General features: G+C 33.0%; 1 protein-coding gene across 1 annotated transcript in view; it reads right to left on the reverse strand.

Moving 5' to 3' along the window:
- Positions 1 to 18,312, reverse strand: part of LOC106674231 (calcium-activated chloride channel regulator 1-like) — a 35,769-nt gene extending 17,457 nt beyond the window's left edge. The window contains exon 1 of the mRNA XM_014406846.2: positions 18,026 to 18,312. Coding sequence (XP_014262332.1) covers positions 18,026 to 18,175 — 150 coding nt within the window. The 5' untranslated portion in view covers positions 18,176 to 18,312. The remainder of the gene's footprint in view (positions 1 to 18,025) is intronic.
- Between the last annotated feature and the right edge of the window lie 419 nt (positions 18,313 to 18,731).

The following is an 18,731-nucleotide window of genomic DNA, read 5'->3' on the forward strand; positions in this document are numbered from 1 at the left end:
GGAGAGAGAACGAAAGGGAGAGTGTGTGTGTGTGTGATTCACGCAGTTGCGCTGACGATTACGAAAATGATACAGCGCGTTGGGCAAGGATCAACTTCGACCCCACAATGAAGCACGCGGATCACCAGAACAAACAAGATTCATAAGAAGAAAGTTGAATTACGTCCGAATGAATTACGTTGTTGATGAAATGACTATTAGTAAGGAATAACGGACGCTTTCATTGCCAAAGGGGTTAAATTTAATCTGTGAAGGGAAAGAGACAATGGTCCGTTCGAGGACAACGATAGGCCGCGGCCTGGTGACTCTTTGAAGAAAGGATGGGTGAAGGAAGGTGTGGGGCTTTGATAAGTGTTATCAGAGACGGTAAAGAGAAGAAAATCGAGGAGAGTCGTGCCGACGAGTCACGACCTCCTCCGTGACCAGTCACTCTCCTCCTGGGAACATCTTGCACCTCGGTGCACGCTCCTTGTCCTCAAACCGTTTAACTGGATACCATTTAACACCGGGGAAAAAATCAAAGACTATTTCATGGTGCGTTATGGTTAATCGATAAACGTCACACTGGATGCCATATGCCGACATAGCGGGGCGCATCCCTATCTACCACATGGGGTGCAGAGTCGACCACCCTCGCACAGGGGGTGCGATCCTTTTCAGAAACAATGGTTCATCCGCATCACTTGTAACTAAAACGATGATTTATGATCTGTTGCATACAAAATCATTAAAAACGTTTATAAATATCTTTCATTTTTTGTCTTCGTTTTGATATTTTATACTCAACCCACAATATTTTGTTTAGCCACATGAAAAAACAAAACTAATAAGCATAAAATGAAATTATGACAAATATTCAACATAAATAATCAAACACAATTTTAAAAGTGGCTGCACTATAGAGTTCTATTTTTTATCTTAAAAAAATCGTCTAGTATTTAAAGAGATAGATCCTTTATTTATTTTATTAGATACGCAACACTTTTGCACAAAACCAATATGAAACCACAAGAGTAGCACTACACATTTTATGTACTGACGATGAAGGTTGAAACTTAGGAAAAAAATGAAAAATATGTTTTTTTAAACTATCTACTTGTCCGCTCCTCAAGACTTCAACAAATTAGAAAACTTAAAAAAAAAATTTAAAAAATTAAACTCAAATTGTGAATGGCGAAATTTATTTTGAAATTCTGTAGGTAAATACTACAATGGTACACTTGACTTCTTTTTTAAGAGATTAATTCCACTTTGCTTTTTGGAACTTAAAGCGATTTTGAAAATAGGATTAAGTCTTAATGCGTTCGGTATTAATAAAAAATATTAACATTTATATATTTTTTACAGCTAACAAAATTTAAGTTTATATTGTATTTGTATTGTAATTTAATCTCGTGTGAGAGCGCACACGTGTAACAAGTATTAAAGCATCCAATTTAGAAAGAGCATGGATCCTAATCCTCATGGTTTAAGCATTGAAAAGTTGGGTTTTTAATTTTTTTTTAGATAAACGATTCAACCAATACCTCTTACCGCCAAAAAAGGGCGCATAAAGGTTACAACTCTTGATAATGTCAACATATAAATGTCAATGGCCAAATTTAAAAAATCCGCGTTTTGAACACTCTTAGAAAATTATATTTGTATAAATGTTCGTTTAAATGGTCATTTTAGAAAGTTTCTGAAAGAGATGAGCCGAAGAGTTGATATATAAGCTTTGGCATTGCGGCATACGGTGTGAGAGGCTGGCATTTGCACACTTTCACTTTGCTCGTCCTACCCATCCTCCTTACATCACATAATGTCAACCGCCTAGGCAGCCGCAAACCTCCAGCCGCATTTTCACTTTTGCCCGGGAAAGCATAGGTGGCCCATCACCATGAGTCGGCCTCTTTTCCGGAACCCAACAGCGCCGGCTTTTTGTCTCCTTGGCTCTCCCCCGCTGTGGGCGAAAACTGGCGGCCCTAACGAAACCGCTCAAAGGGCCCTTCTGGGACAAGGCAAGTCGAAGGCAAAAAAAGAAGGTCCAACGTTTTATAAGAAATTAAACGGTGATTACTATTCGACCGGTGTAAACCGTTAAAATAGCCATATGTTCTCTATCTGGATTGCAAAACACAATTCAATTTAGTTTTTATGAATTATTTCCTACTTTGCTCACTAACGCATATCTAGACTGTTATATTGTACATGTAATAAATGCCTTATATCTGCGTATTGGCTTTTGAAGAAGTATAATGACCCCCCCTAAAATGGCCATCTGGACAAGAGTCATCAGGCCAATAATAAGCTGCTCGGGTGTGGTGGGAATTTTGGGAAAGATTTAAATGTTCCTTCAAGAAAGGCGTGCGTATATACCACTGGAGCAACGTGAAAAATGCTAAAATATATAATTTTTCCAAGAAATACTGTTATGTACCAATAAGAGCACACGGGAAAAATAGTACTAGTCGACGCCCACTCTATTGGGAACACAGACGCTCAAAAACCAGACTAGGCACCGAAGCAATTTTCTCTATAAGCTCCAATCTGCATATGTATGTACATATATATACATACATGTACAGAGTTGAGCTTATCTCTCCTCGCAGTCCAGCGGAAATTCCAGCTTTTGTAATTTACAATAAATTACCGGCAGGCCTTGAGAATCACCCACCTCTGGTGTTAGCAGTCCGGAGTCAGTCCTGGGTCTTGTCCGTACAGCCACCTAGGTTGGTCTCCGGGTACTGTCAATCGCTAGGTCAAATCAGCACCCAACGCATGCAGTTACACTTTCATTCATTCTTCAATATATTCTTTCTTATTGATGTACTTTTCACTCAGTTAGCGTGGTGGGGTACTCAATACCACTCACTCTTTACACCTACATCGTACTTAACTAACCTAATTGAGGGTAGCTGGAATACTCATACTCCGTTACCAGCCTTTTTTCTCTACACACTCACGCTAATAAATACATTCACTTTCACCCCACGTTAAGTACATAAAATTATCAGTAAACTGTATATATAAAAAAATGGCTATGTTTCCTCCAAAAATCGGAACAGAGTACCGTGCTCGATCACAATTCTTATATTGGTCGGCATCCCTACTTGCTCTCTATATGGATCCTAGGAATGACACTCTTCAATTATGTGGGACATATTGTGCAACATTTATCATCTAAGAACACTATTATAATTAGTATTGTCCTACACGTTTTACACAATAGTCATTCAATGTTCCTTTTTACATTGTAGCGTATTGAGCAACAGTTAATTTGGATCAAGTTATTAGTTGATTTTTTGAGCGCCTAGCACAATTTCACAATAACATTCACAGGGAACCACTGCACCAACTGAAAAATATGTAATATTTTAATTAAAGGGTAAGATCTGAGTGTCAGAAAAAACCGTGTTTATATAAAATAGTGTTGGGGGTTTTTGGACACCGAGTTAATAAAATTAAAGTGGCCTTTTACACCCTCGGACTTTGATTCGAAACTGTAAATTGTGGAATGTTCACAATGGTCAGGTGTTTGGTCCGTTGGCCTGGGCAAAATGTTACGCTCGGGCGGTTTAATTTACATGTCAGATGTACCCAATGGGCATAACGAGAGACCGGGTACTGGCTAGTTTTGACGCTTCTAGACCGAAAAGCGTTAAGGAAATTAGAGTTTGAAATTGATGAGGGGAGAAACCGAGATGTTCCCAAGCTCATTACTCGGGAGCCAATCCAGGTATAAAGCCATTATTATCTGACTAATTCCATAAACATATCACTGTCGGTGTAATGGATTTTTTTTGTTAATAGTTATGACTGAAGAGAAATTATTTATGGAATTAAAAGTCGGAGGTGTTAGAACCAGATCCGGCAAACCAATTTGTCTAACACCGAATCGAACCGAACACAGTCATAAAAGGAATGCCGGGTTAATCTCACTCCATTACTAAACTGGTTATTTATGCTTAGGGATCTATGTTTCACTGTAATCCCTCGCCGAGGTTTCAGATTAGAGACCGAAAGTATTACCCCACACCTGACCCTCCCGAAGGCATTCTCATGAATATCTCATAATGGTTTGTCAAGTTGTAAAGCACGCTACGAAGCCCAGAAACGGCCCGGTCTCACGTGATGGATGAGATATTGTGTTTTACTCACGTGCACTCTTGTCAAAATAGAGATAAACCGAACCGATTCACGACGGAGATCGACCATGGAATTCGCTAAGGCAAATGGATTTCTGCACAGCTCATTAAACAACAATGAGTTCCAATAAAAAATCCGATTGGATCTCTCCAATCTCGTTTCGATACCGAATAGGAAAAAACCTTCTCTCGCAAAAACGGCTGTAAAGATATTTAATATTCGATCTACACAGGAGAGTCGGAAGGTGTAGAGCCGGTAGCGCGGTTAATTGAAGAGCTAGTCATCTTCCACGCCCACTACCACATTAAACATGTCCAATTATAAACAAGGTACCGGCCACAACTTAACCATCGCCAAGTCAGATTACTTACCCATTAATTAATAAATCACTCTTTTATCCATTTATTTATTTTCATTCTTTGAATATTGAATCGTTTCATTTTGTATTCTACCTTGTCTTTATTGCGTCGATTGCCACCGCAACTGGTTAAAACAAGTTTTATTGAAACAACATTCGATTCAACTGTCAAATCCCATCTGTATTAATACAAATGGAAACTGTTACATTTTTTTATATTATTTATTTTATTTTACATTATTTTACCTCCGTTCATACATACAGCATTACAGCAACTTACATCTTTTCATATAAGGTCAAAGTCATTATCTTATTCAAATCATTTTTAAAATTATCGTAGAGCTTATACAGCTTCCTGGTATAGAGAGAAAGTTCATCCATTCATTTGGCAATATATCAGGTACTAAAGAAATGACAAATATTATGTTGAAAATACTAAGAAGACTTTTGTGTCTAGTTTACAAAGAGTTGCAACAAAACCTGATGCTTATCTCGTCTTAGCCTGTCAAATTATCGATAAAAATAATATTCTACAATGGTAATTTTACAAAAAAGCATTTTTTTTTCAGGGAAAGAACATCATATTATGTTCGTCGTGGATTGCGGGGGCAGAGAGTGTTCGGAGAGTCGATCATTCGTCAGGTTTGGCTTTTCTTCCGAATCCGTCATTGGGGCGATAAAAAAGTAATCCAGGTTTATCTAAGCCGAACTCGTGAAAATTCTCATTGTTTTTAAATTGAACTGTAATTGATGCAAACTTCTAATGTTTTTCGGCCATTGCTATCTATTTTTTTTACATATTCACAAAGTGATATTTAAACAGTGCGTAAAGTTGTTCCGCGAGTGTTAACAGTGAGCAGTTAGCTGGTTCATTGAAGCAGTTTTAAGGCGAGGATTGTTGCCTTCAGAGGGTAAATTTCATTTTAATAACATACATTTTTTATATCTATATTGTCTACTATTCTCTGATTTTAACTGAATTTCTTCTTTTCCCAGGAGGGGTTTACAAATGGTAAATCAACTCTCTCTGCTGGCAGTCAGGTTAGTGAGCATGTTAGTATTAATATTTTATTATTGCCCCTGCAGGCAATATAATTTAATTGGGTATTCTAACATGTAATAATAAAATAGAAATTTCAATTCGGGCAGGCTTCTAAAAATAACACATTATCTACATTACCGATTACGGTACTAAGTTTGATTGGTTAAAAGTGGCAAAAATATGAGTTTTCCCAACTCGATGAAGTTCTCATAGTTTTTAAACTGAACTGTAATTGATGCAAACTTCTAATGTTTTTCAGCCATTGTTACCTCTTTTTTTTTTACATATTCACAAAGTGATATTTAAACAGTGCGTAAAGTTGTTCCGCGAGTGTTAAACAGTGAGTAGTTAGCTGGTTCATCGAAGCAGTTTTAAGGCGAGGATTGTTGCCGTCAGAGGGTAAATTTCATTTTAATTACATACATTTTTTATATCTATATTGTCTACTATTCTCTGATTTTAACTGAATTTCTTCTTTTCCCAGGAGGGATTTGCAAATGGTAAATCAACTCTCTCTGCTGGCAGTCAGGTTAGTGAGCATGTTAGTATTAATATTTTTATTATTGCCCCTGCAGGCAATATAATTTAATTGGGTATTCTAACATGTAATAATGACATAGAAATTTCAATTCGGGCAAGCTTCTAAAAATAACACATTATCTACATTACCGATTACGGTACTAAGTTTGAATGGTTAAAAGTGGCAAAAATATGTGTTTTCCCAACTCGATAAAGTTCTCATTGTTTTTAAATTGAACTGTAATTGATGCAAACTTCTAATGTTTTTCAGCCATTGTTACCTCTTTTTTTAACGAAAATCTGCCGAAGGTCTAGCCCACACGTTTTTTGCAACCAACATCTGTCGCGACTAAATTTAAATTCTGATCTGAACTGACACATGACCAATTGACAGTGTCGCTCAATTCCACTCAGCTACTGAGTACACAGTGACTTACCCTTTTGGCAGTACTTTTGCAAACCTCCCGAGAGATCTTTAACATGGGACTTTCTTCCCCGTAGTAGCACCTACCTCTCTGGCTTCGCATTTTGCATTTCTTGAGCTTGATCTTTGTAGAAGAATCTCGAGAGTTCAAGAAAGACATTAAAAATGTTGTTTCGACTTCAGACAACTTAGATTTCTCTTTTACCATCCCTAAGAATTCTGATCTTGGATCCTTCCTCGGTTGACCAGGTTTATTCTTCTTAAAAACGTTCTTCTCCCGTTTCTTATAAATAAATAAAAATAAATGTGACAATGGTTCATATAGGCAATTGAAAAGACTCAAAGATATTATTTTCACACTAAAAAATATATCATTACCAGTTTCGTTCTTGTCAAATTTCTTTTCGTTTTCAACATAAAAACTGAGATAATCAAGTAGAATATCATAATTAAGTTTTATATTACAATTATACGTTAATTGCACAACCAACAGTTCTAATAAAACGGCTTATGAAAGTTGAGACGCTTGCCAAGTCATACATCATAATAAATACATATAAACCTCTGTCCAGGTTGTTACTAAATGAAAAATCGCGAATTAAAAAAACGACTAATTTAATTTATTTGTATTATTTCAATTATTTAATGTTGCAGCTTCAATGCTGATATTCGAATGTTTTAACTTTGTAAATAGTGCAGTTGTGTGGTCTTTGATAATTGATAATTTACAAAAATTTTAATTATAGAATTAGTAAGCATTTTTGCAATGATTAACGAGGACAATTCGTTTAAATAAATATACGCTTTTTTTATATAAATATAAATAAAATCAGAACATACTTTTTAACGCATACAAGGTAAATATTAAGTCCAAGGAATTTGGAAAAAATGTAGAAGAGTTATGGTTTGTTAAGTGCAACACCATATGTTAGGTACAAAAATTGCACCCGGAATCAAGTCCAAAAAATGTGTGTGCGTCTTATTTCTCATAAAAATTCACATTCAAAGACTTTGAAGAGTGCTTAAAACGAATCCAAAATGGTTTATTTCATAGACTTTGTTAAAGCATATTTTACTGAAAGCGAATTTCGGTTTTTGTATCTTTCAGTATATGTAACCTGTTTGAATACGATTCTAAATATTATTTTCTTATACTAGGTAAAAAAACTTAGGACTTTACTTAAGATATCGTAACTGTCCAATAAAACAATTTAGTTAAGAGAAATTTACAACTGACTTTAATTTAATTGCCCCCGGAATCAAGCAAACATATAATATTTTTTATTTCCCATAAAAATTCTAATTTAAGGGCTTTGAAGTGCGCTTAAAAACGAATCCAAGGGTTTATTTAGTAAACATTTTTTTAAAGCATTCTTTACTGAAAGCGTATTTTGGTTTTTGTTTATAAGTATTGGGTTGTCCGGAAAATAATGCAGGATTTTGGTATTAAACAAAAAAAAAGAAACTAGTTACTTTAAAGCAATGTTCTTTAATCAAAATAATTTNACAAATGAGTAATCCTGTAAACGTAAACAGAATATTTTATATAGATTTTTTTTAATGAAAACTTAAAATCCTGCATTATTTTCCGGACAACCCAATAATTTGTTTGAGTACGATTCTGAATGTTATTTTCTTATACTATATAAAAAAAGAAAACTTAGTACTTAACTAAGTAAGTCACTTATAACTTCAATATCTAAGATATCCTAACTATCCTATAAAACAATTTACTTAAGATAAATTACAACTGCCTTTAGTCTTCACGTCATAATTTTCATTTATATTTCTTATTTTGAAATTATAATGTGCTGACAGGTTTTGTTACAATGAGAAGAGTTAAGAAAAATTATTTTTCTCTTTCATCGTAATTTTTGATTTGTGTTTAAAAAGTAAATTTTTGATTTCATCTTTCCGAGTTAATTTGTTAGAACCTTTTAAATTGTGAACAACTCACGAAAATTTGATTGGATGGAAATTTGGATTGTGAATCTTGTACAGTTATCCCGATGATAGAAATCTCAAAACGTTTACTACGATACGAAGAGGGAATGTGATGAAAGTGGGGCAAAGGATGGTAAGGAGAGAAGGGAAGGACAAAGGCCACGGAGATCTCGAGGCCACCACAGACCGTTTCCAGCCTCAAAACCCGGCATTTAACAATTAAATTGTCTTTTAACCCAGAAGAACTTTCGTCAATTGACGTCACCTAAACCCCCGGGGTTCAAAGGGCTGAGAAAAACGTGAGCCGACAATTATAGGCGAGATGTAAACGATAAACTTAGGTGTAGATAAGATAAAAAATGAAGCAGTTAAAAGGAACAAAGTGACGTATGTAAACTAAGCTGTTAGAACATCAGCTGGGGAGATCTTTCTTTGAACAAAAGTACGATTTACATGAAACCATTCACCCTAAAAAAATCCGTCTTGAATTCGGTTCTCACAATTAGGAGGAAGTTGCAAACGAGTCGGTATTAAGAGCAAAACTCTGATTCTGAATATTAAATTAGTGTCGGGATAACAAGGGGCCGATGCGACGAAAACGCAAATATGGAAATACATCTTAATTTAATTCAATTAATATTCTTTCTGTTCATAAAGTTTTCCCTTCATTTTTCATAACAAACCAAAGAAGAAAAAAAATCACTAAGAAATCATGTTTGAACAATGTTTTTGAAAACATTTCACCTTGTAAAAAAATTCCTCGTTTATTTACAAAATGAGTCAACAAGATGCTATTGCACGCAAGGATAATGCTAATAATCTGTATTGCGAAATTAGCAACTTTAGCTATAAATAAATGGTTACCTTACGCAACAGTATCATCATCGGAGAACGTTTAGCCTTGGATGCACCTCCTGGGAGAATCGAGTGGTGAACATTATATTCACTTTGCGAAATATTTATCTATCTATTTTTTCTTCATTCAATACGCACTAAAATTTTACTGTAATGATTCTCAAAAGCAAATCTAATTTCGACGAGGGGACTGTGCTGAGATCACTGACTGCAACATTCTTTTAACACTTCTGTTCAAAATGCACTTATCGTTCACCCAAAAATAATAGATTCGTAACTTTTACTATAAATAAATGCGTGTAAGCTTGACAATGTCATCATCGGCGAACGTTTATCCTTGGATGACCCTCCAGAGAGAAACGTGATGTATAATATCAAAATACACTCTTACAACCGAAAAAGTAATTTATTTCTATATTTGGTTTTAAGCTGGTCGCTCGACTTCTAATTCTACTTAATCTAGTGCATTTAATTAAAAATAGTTCAGCTGAATTCGTTTGTACAGAACGCCTTAACTAATATCGAGATAATACTATCGCAAATGATTTATTCATACTACATCAGACTCTATTGTTAAAAATTGTTCGCTTATCTTGCTCAAACAGACAATACTTTTGGTGTTTTAAAATTTCGACAATTGCGAGACCGACAAAGAGATGTCAATAAACTGATACTATAAGTGATTACAAGCTGCTACTGATCAAAACAAAATCTTGAACAAGACAGTAATACTTTAAAACAAAAACGATTTTTGGTGATGTATTGTAAATCATTTAAATATTTCTTCATGCATTTGGTCCCAACAATTTTAAATTTATTAATACAATAAGCTTACGAAGTTAGATATCGGTTAGATACAGTTATTATTATTAATTACGCATTAAGAGCAAATCCAGGCCATAAATTGTTAATTACATTTTAATCTATGACTATATGATTTTTCGGTGTTTGGTTTTTCTCTTTCAAATCATCATAATTAAATATTTTAAATTCAAACTCATGATTTTATTATATTGTTTAATTTAGCTTATATTAAAATAAGTATATTGTAATTAATGTATTCATAAAAATACCTATACATAATTTGAAAAAAAAAAAACAACGAATGTCCGGTTGTTATTGTCTTTGATATGCAACTCTGAAATCAAGTAGTTTTATGAGAGAACTATTACGAAATGATTTTATCGGGTCAATTTGTGTATTATTAAATGTCGGGCGAAAATATAATAAATGAGGAGTCGGTGGCCGCAACTGTTTAGTCGTTGATACGCCCTCATCACTTTAAGGTAAAGGACCCGGGTTCGAATCCAGCGGCCCTGCATTCCAACCCGACGTACTTACAAATGGGCTTTTTTTCAAAAACACCGTCACCCTGAGGGTTGCTATAACCTCTGCTGTTGCGAACCATTGTTAAAAAATAATAATAACTATTTAAGGAATTAGTATGCTGGGAAAAGCAGCATTAATCAGGATTCAGTTTTATTACCATAAATAAATGGATTTTTATCCCCAATGGATATGTCATTAAAAAATCAAGGAAGTTTTCTTCAAAGCTACCTAACCAGTTAACATTTCTAATTATTGGCATATTTTATGTCTAAAGACTGGAACTGATTAAACTATAATATTAAAATTTTGTAATTTTGATTTCCGAGCCATGGCATTCAAGGGGGTGAGTAGGGAAAAATATACTTTGTATGGTACTTAATGGCAATTATGCGAAAGGTAATGCAAATAATTAAAAAATTGATGAAAAAATATTGTTTGATTGTAGAACAATTTTTATCGATAATATTGATTGTGACAACATTTGTATGGAAAACCTCTATTTTACGATCGCTGTTAAGACTGTAAACGATTTTATTTTGTACATTGGACTGCATGCATGGTAATGACAAATAAACGTAAATATTTACGTTTTCACATTTTAGTACAAGTAAAACAGATTAATCAAATTTTTTCAAGTATAAACAATTTTTGAGGTCATTATCCAATACGCCGGACCCTCACTTAAAGTAATAATCGAAAAGGGAGGGAAAAAAATGGAGGACTATTAAATCCCCATTGTAGGCAGGAAGAAGGACCCGGGGTAAAATTATAAAACACTCAGGGTACGTTTACCCATTTACCACTATTATCTCAAAAAATATAGGCCAATTAGACAACAGGTATGGATCTTCGGGAAAAGAAGAGTATATTGTGGGAATGGGAGAAGCACTGGACGAAAATCGTGCTACCCTAGGGGCAAGTTGCAAGTTAGGCGTACACTGTGAGAACCGTGGCCTTCCGCGGACAGACCACTTTCTGACTTAATAGCCTCACGCATTCCTGTTGCAATCCTTACTCGCCTCCGGTGATATGAGTCGCCGGTTTTAACGTATGATGAGAAAAACACCCGGGATGAGTGGATTTTTATTAACTCGTTTCGAAACTCCCTACAATTTTGAAAGGCTGTGAATCTGCCGGGGGAAATCGACCTTTACCGACCCGTGGAGATCTTTCGCCGGCGAAGATATTGCAGAATTCGAACCGTCTTTTCCCTGTATCTTAATATTCCTTATTTCAACAACTCCTAGCGCAACCTTCTTACCAACTGGGTTCTGCTTAAAATAAATCTTACCACGTTGAAAAGCCGAACCAAAATAAGATTCGAAGAACGAATTGGGTTGATTGGCGTTTAAGACTCACAACGTTGTATGAACTCTGATCTAAATTTACTAACAGCTGGAAGTCGTAACGACAGTTTGGTTTAAATCCGGAAATAACTTTTGTCGTGATTACTGGAAATTAGCTGACTCGAGCAAACAGTCAACCATACGAACTACTAAAGTATACATATTTATCAAAGAGAAAAATATTTTAAGGAACTCGCTATAATTGGTTTGTCAGCTATTTAAAGTGTTAGATGTATCGACCATTTTTTTAAATCATGAATAATCTGGATTTCGGTTTAGCCTGGATGAAGAAACAAATTTAATTCTTTCTGCCAAGCTTTCGATTTATATTAAAATCATCATCAGGACAAAAGAATCTTAAATAGTCTACAAATTGATAAAATTAAGTTTTTAATAGATGGTGACTGACAGCCCTTGGCAAAGTTGCGACTGATTTAATTATGTCAATGTACAGATATAGTTTAAGATTGTTTTGCCCTGATGACGACCTTAAAATGGAGCGAAAGCTGGATTCAGGTTCGACAGCTTTTATTTGCTGATCGCGTTTAAAAATACAAACAGAAATGATAATTTTTTTATTCCTTCCGCATAAAACAAGAAAAAATTTAAAAACAAAACAGGTTACATATCAGCTGATACGTACTCATAAAGGAAGCTTCAAAACTCAATAGAATTTACATAAAAAATCGGACCTTTAAGAAGATTGTTAGGGATAAAATGCAAATTAACCAAGCAATTATTGCCGCTCCAGTTATCAACCCTACGATCGAGAAGTTTGCACCTGTGAACACAGGGAAATGGAGTGATTCAAGTTTTTATTTCACGCTAATATAAAACAATAATTAAGTTAAATTGATTATATACTTCACGATTTATACAATTTAATGATAAAAAAGAAGTAATAAATAATAATTGCTACAAGTTTATATTTATATCATTTTACAGAATGCCTTGGTATTAAGAAAAATTCACAGCGATCTTATTTAGTAAGTGCATTCTTTTAATTAAAAAAGAAATAAAAACATGCTAAATCTTTTAAGTACCAAAAATCGACGATAAAAAATAAGTTAGAACTTCATGAACAATAAATAATTCTCACTTGGTATACTGTCGGATTAAATGAAAACTTTTCTTTCATGGCGGTTTATTAAAAAACGCAGTTGAAATTGATAAAAAGTTAAAATACAAAAACCGGTATTTGGATTTTTTGGCAACTTGTTCGAATTAAAATATAATTTAATATTAAATTTTCCTTGTTTTAACAGAAAGGATATAAGTAGTAGTGTAAGCTTCAAATGTTTATTCATAATCTTTCACAAAATCATATCTACGATCTTTAATAAATAATAAAATAGCAAATTCTATAAATACAATGTATTGATTGGGCCTAAAACACTGTATATTTAAAGGTAAAGAGATAAAAGGGAAAGTACTCACCGAACATGTTAATATATTAAATTATTTTCCATTAGCCAGGAATAACTGAATGCCTCTTAGACGAGTTCGATTTGATGAAAGAATAATATGGACTGCTATGAACTTTAAAACTTGGTATTTATCCAAAAGTTACAAAATGGTTAAATTTGTTATTGTTCTTCGTTGAACAATTTTAATTTTTCTTGTTTTTTATATTCAAAGTACGAGGGATGTAAAACGTGATACTTCTAGGATAGCTGTATATTCTTTTTACAAGACGGCTAGAGATAGACACTTTTATACTAGTTGAATAATGAATTTTGTACACTTTTTCACGTATGCTTCGATGGCAAAAGTACAAAAATATGTTTCTTTTATTTTATTATTTTTATAGTTTTTAAGTACAAAGCGCCGTAAAAACCCGAGCCATCTGTTAAAATATGTACAGAGCCTTAGCAAATTCTTCATGCAGTTGTTCTATGAAAGAAAGAACCCTTATTAAATTATAAAAGGTAAATTTACTACAAGGTGGGGTCCTAAGGCTGTATGACACTTTGCGATTTAAAAAAAAGGCACAAAAAAGCTTCTTGTAAAAAGGTACAAATTAGTTTTAAATTTATTCTTGTTTTAAAGTTAATTTTTAGTAATGTAAGTAAGTTAAATTTTATTAATTAGTTGTTAAAGTTATTTTTCCGAAGGCCCTAAAAATTTTATTTCTCAATTTGTACATTATCAGTTCAAATTTTTAGATATATAAAGATGCAAGTTGTAACAAAATACATAAAAATTGTTTTATCCTGGGCGTGATAATTTAAATTCAATTAAAAGTAAATAATTGGATCTATTTTTTCTTTGTAATTGTACATTGGAAAATAGACCTTTATTTTTTCTGCGTTTTATTTGAGAGGAGTTTTAGTGTTTTACTTTTGAATTAAAATATCTATAATTTGTTCTTTATATTTAAAATTGAACCTTTAAACCCTGAAATCTTCCTGTTTTTTTTTTTTTAATTAACAGTTAAAACCATTATTTGACAGTTATTATTTCCTTCGGGTTTTCTTTGTTTCAATATGCATTTCATTGTGACTACTGAACCTGAACAATATTTTATGGTTTTTTTTTCTAAAAGTGGTTTATTCGATTAAGTTTATGAATTCGTAAAATGAATTTTTGGGTTCTTACGTTTTTTGAAAAGCCGATGTTATTTTTCAACTCGTTATAGATTTTCGGATAATAGCATTTTCATTATGTATTATGTGTAATTTAGTTTTGATATTTACTGAACGGAAAGATAGCGCAAAATATTTTTATGGACGATGTTAAATCGGCGGAAATTTGGTTGTACTTGAAAGTAATTATTTTAATTATTAAACAATTTAAAACAAAAATAAAATAGGTATTTATTTTAAATTTTTTTATGCCAGTGGTCATTGTTGTGTGGGTGTATTGTGATTGCTGAACCTGAACAATAAGTTTTTGAAATATGTACTTTTTTAAATGCGGATTATTCATTTAAGCTTCCGAACCAGAAGCACTAAACCGAACAACGTAAAATGAATTTCTGAGGTTTTTACGTTTAAAAGAAAACAAAAAACTGATGCTATGTTTCAATTCGTACATTATCGATTTTTGGATATTAGCATTTTCAATATATATCGTGTATAATTTTTCTGTGACACCGGGAAATATAGAATAAAATATTTTGATCAACGATGTTAAATAGGTGGAAAATTTGTTGTTTACAGTTGGATCTTTTGAATAGTAAATAATTTAAAATAAGATGGAGAGCTATGTTAAATTCTTTATGCCAGTGATGTTGCGTCGACCGGGGTATCAACTTACTGAACTGACTCATAGAAAAGACGTTCCCACTAGTGCGTGACTGCTATCCTTTTTCTATTCTTTATTAACTAGTGCTGACTGTTTACTAGCCGATGTCTTGCCAACGTCAAATCGCTATTTGTGTTTGCTTTCCGTCGGCCCGCCGTCCTTTAATAGCTAATTTATCATCTCTTCGGAAGATAAAACCGTTAAGCCTCTGATAACGTGTTTTTTCTAAGTTACCGATACAGCATGGGAATGTTAATGCTGCCGGCCTTCTTATCTTGGCGGATGACATTTGAATTCCTACCCGAATAATTGTTACGACCACATTCTCGTCGCGGAGACAGATTTTTACATCCTGGTTTGTATTTCAAGTAGACGATAAAGTCTTTTGTCCTATCTAAATTTAAAAACCAACAAGTCGCAAGGACAAATGGTGAATCTCTGGGGGCAGAAAGAATTTGTGAATGATGAAGAAATGGGGCCTGTTCAAATAATATCGGGATTTGTATAGAAAAGTGCTAAATTAATATTAAACTCATATTGATATTGCATTTATTTATAACCAACTAGTTCCCCCAGATTAGATTCCATAATTAAAATATTTAGGAATTACCTGAATTGTGTATTTATTATTATTTTTTACGGTGGTTCGCAACAGAAAAGGTCATATCAAACCTCGGGGTCTCGGTGTTTTTGAAAAAAAAATTGTATGTAGTGTCCACTACATTCGAACCCAGATCCTTTACCTTACAGTAATGAGCGAAGTGTCAACGCCTAAAACGTTGCGACCACCGAGTCCCGTTTAATTTTTTTTTTTTTTTTTTGCAGTGGTAGAAAATAAGTATATAATTTATATTTGATTTATCATAAGCAAAAGGAAAAATTTTTAGAAAATATTCGAATCTTTTGTTTTAGTTAACAAACATGAAATTCGTGCTGACTTCATATTTAATGTTATAAATTATTTTCTATATTTTAATAATTTATTATTATTATTATGTTCGAAGATAAGAAAAACCGCCACTTTTGTTATTTAATTCAAATTATATATTTTTTATCGTTATATTAATTACAACATACTTTTTTTAATATAAATTAAATAAAACGAAATCAGAAACATGAATTTTCATTAAAATTTTTTTAATTATTGGGGTTTGAAAGGAAATCCACCAAAACAATGGAAAATCGTTTAGTGGTAGATTGAAATTTAATTAACAATTTAATGCCTAGTTTTGCTCTTAATAGTGCATTACTAATTAATATAATTAATACAACGAAATGAATAACGAAATAGGTTTGTCCGGTATATTTTGTATTTATGTTTAGAATATTTAAAATTAACGAGGCAGAATAGATAGTAAATTTCGAGGGACAAAAAGCAAAAATAAGCCTTGTTCAATTAATATGGGGATTTGTATAGAAAAGTGATAAATTAAATTTCAACTTATTTTAATCTGGAATTTATTTATAATCAACGAGCTTTCATGATTCACAGATGATCGGAATTTTGAATTTAATATTGTTTTTCTCCAGTGTTATAAAATAAGTAGATAATCTTCTGTATTAAGATAATCTATCGATTTGCTTTAAGCGATATTTAAGGATTTTTAACAATTTTTTTTGAAACTTTCGTTATAGGCCATAAGTTAACATAAAATTCATGATTTGTTAATTATTTATGGAGTCAAAGACACAAATGAAAAAAAAAGGGCCACTCTTAGTTTGTTATTTAATTCAAATTATGTATTTTTATCGATATATTAATTACAACGTACTTATTTTAATGTAAACCAAATTAAACTAGTATAGAAAATTATGAGTGTTAATAAAAATTATTTAATATATTACATAGATTAAAGTTTACTTAACAATTTATTACCTGGTTTGTCTCTTAATAATGCTTTAATAATTAAATACTCTTAATAACGCGCTTAATAAATTAAACTTAGTACATCATTAAATGATTTTCCGGTGTTTTGTTGAATTTTCTTTCAGACCATCATAAATATTTGTGATTAAAATTCACGAATTTCTAATCATGTTTAATCTGGTTAATTAATTAAAATGAGTACGTTGTAATTAATATAACAATACAAATGCGTATAGTTTGAAATGAACAACAACATACGAGTGCCCGGTTCTTTTGTCTTTGAATGTATATACATGTACAGAGGATAACTCTAACTACCACCTGACTTTATATTTAAACTCATAAAATTTGTGCCTTATTATCATTAATTATTATATTAGATATATTTTTTATGCGATGAGATTCCAAACTTCTCCAAAACACTTTTTGCTTTCGTGAAAACTATATTATTTTATCGTGATAATATTGTTGTTAATTCTGTTCTATAGTTTGTTATTAAAACTTATTTATGTTGACCCGCTCTATTCCAAAAATTTAATTTTCTCCCTCTGTGGAATAGTGTGGGACAAGACAAAAAATACTTTTTGCTTTAATCGAAAAGCCTACTTTCAAACTCGTATTTTATTAGTTCAAAATAAGCTTTAAAAAGCCGGATTTATAGTTTAAAGGAAATTTGAGGTTTTACTCCCTATTGTATATTGTGGTTCTTTCGAATCTAATAAAAGTGTGTCTTAAAACAAAAGACCGATCGTAAAAGCATGATGTAGCATGAATATTTGAGGGTAGTTTTTCTGAATTGACTTATCGAAATAACTATGAACTGATATGCAGGTTTTTGAACTTTTTTTTATCAATGGCTGTAAATACCAACTGTTTTAATGTACTTCATGACGTATAATAATATTGTTTTTTTCTTAAATTTAAGAAAATATATATAATTTTTTAAATAGGAGGATGATGTACTCACCTCTAAATTATTGAGTATAGTTTGACAATTTTCGCTAGGCACTGTTGAGTCAATGGAGACGGTAAGTCCACGGTAGGTCCCGTCCAAAAAGTGCAAGGATGCGAAGACAGCCGGGAAAACCAGTAGTAAAACACTTATGAAATAGCACATGGTGTCAGAGAAAAAATTCACTTTCGGCCTTTAAAAGTCTCACTTCGACATGACAATCGACCTGGATCGATGGTTGCTACGAGCAGCCTAGCACAACAGCACGGGGCAAGCAGTACTCGGAGACTGCCGCTTGTTCCCCTCCTGGTGCTGCTCTTCCTCTCCGAAACCCCCACCAGCAGGCCTATCTTCGGCTCTACCTGTTGATCCCCTCCTCCAACAACAACCCCTTTCGATCTTTACTGTTTAACATCCGGCCAAACCCAATAAGTGATCTACAATTTCAAAAATAAACATCTCGAGTTCTTACTCGTTAAGTATGAATCGATTTTATTGATTTTCCTTAAGACCTAGGTATTGACGGAGCTATTAAAGTTTCGGGTTAAACAATTTACTGTTCCAACTGTGGGATTCTGCTATGCAGGTTCGTTGATGTACTAATTGATCGTACTGCCACATTGACCGATTTTTGGATATTTTTTATTTTCCTCTTCCTTTAGAGTTGAAGCACCGACCAAAATCCAAAATGCCAAGTAAATCGTCACCCATTTTTATACTT

Source organism: Cimex lectularius, unplaced genomic scaffold (genome assembly GCF_000648675.2).
Source record: "Cimex lectularius strain Harlan isolate CLEC.00 unplaced genomic scaffold, Clec_2.1 scaffold91, whole genome shotgun sequence".
NCBI lineage: Eukaryota > Metazoa > Arthropoda > Insecta > Hemiptera > Cimicidae > Cimex > Cimex lectularius.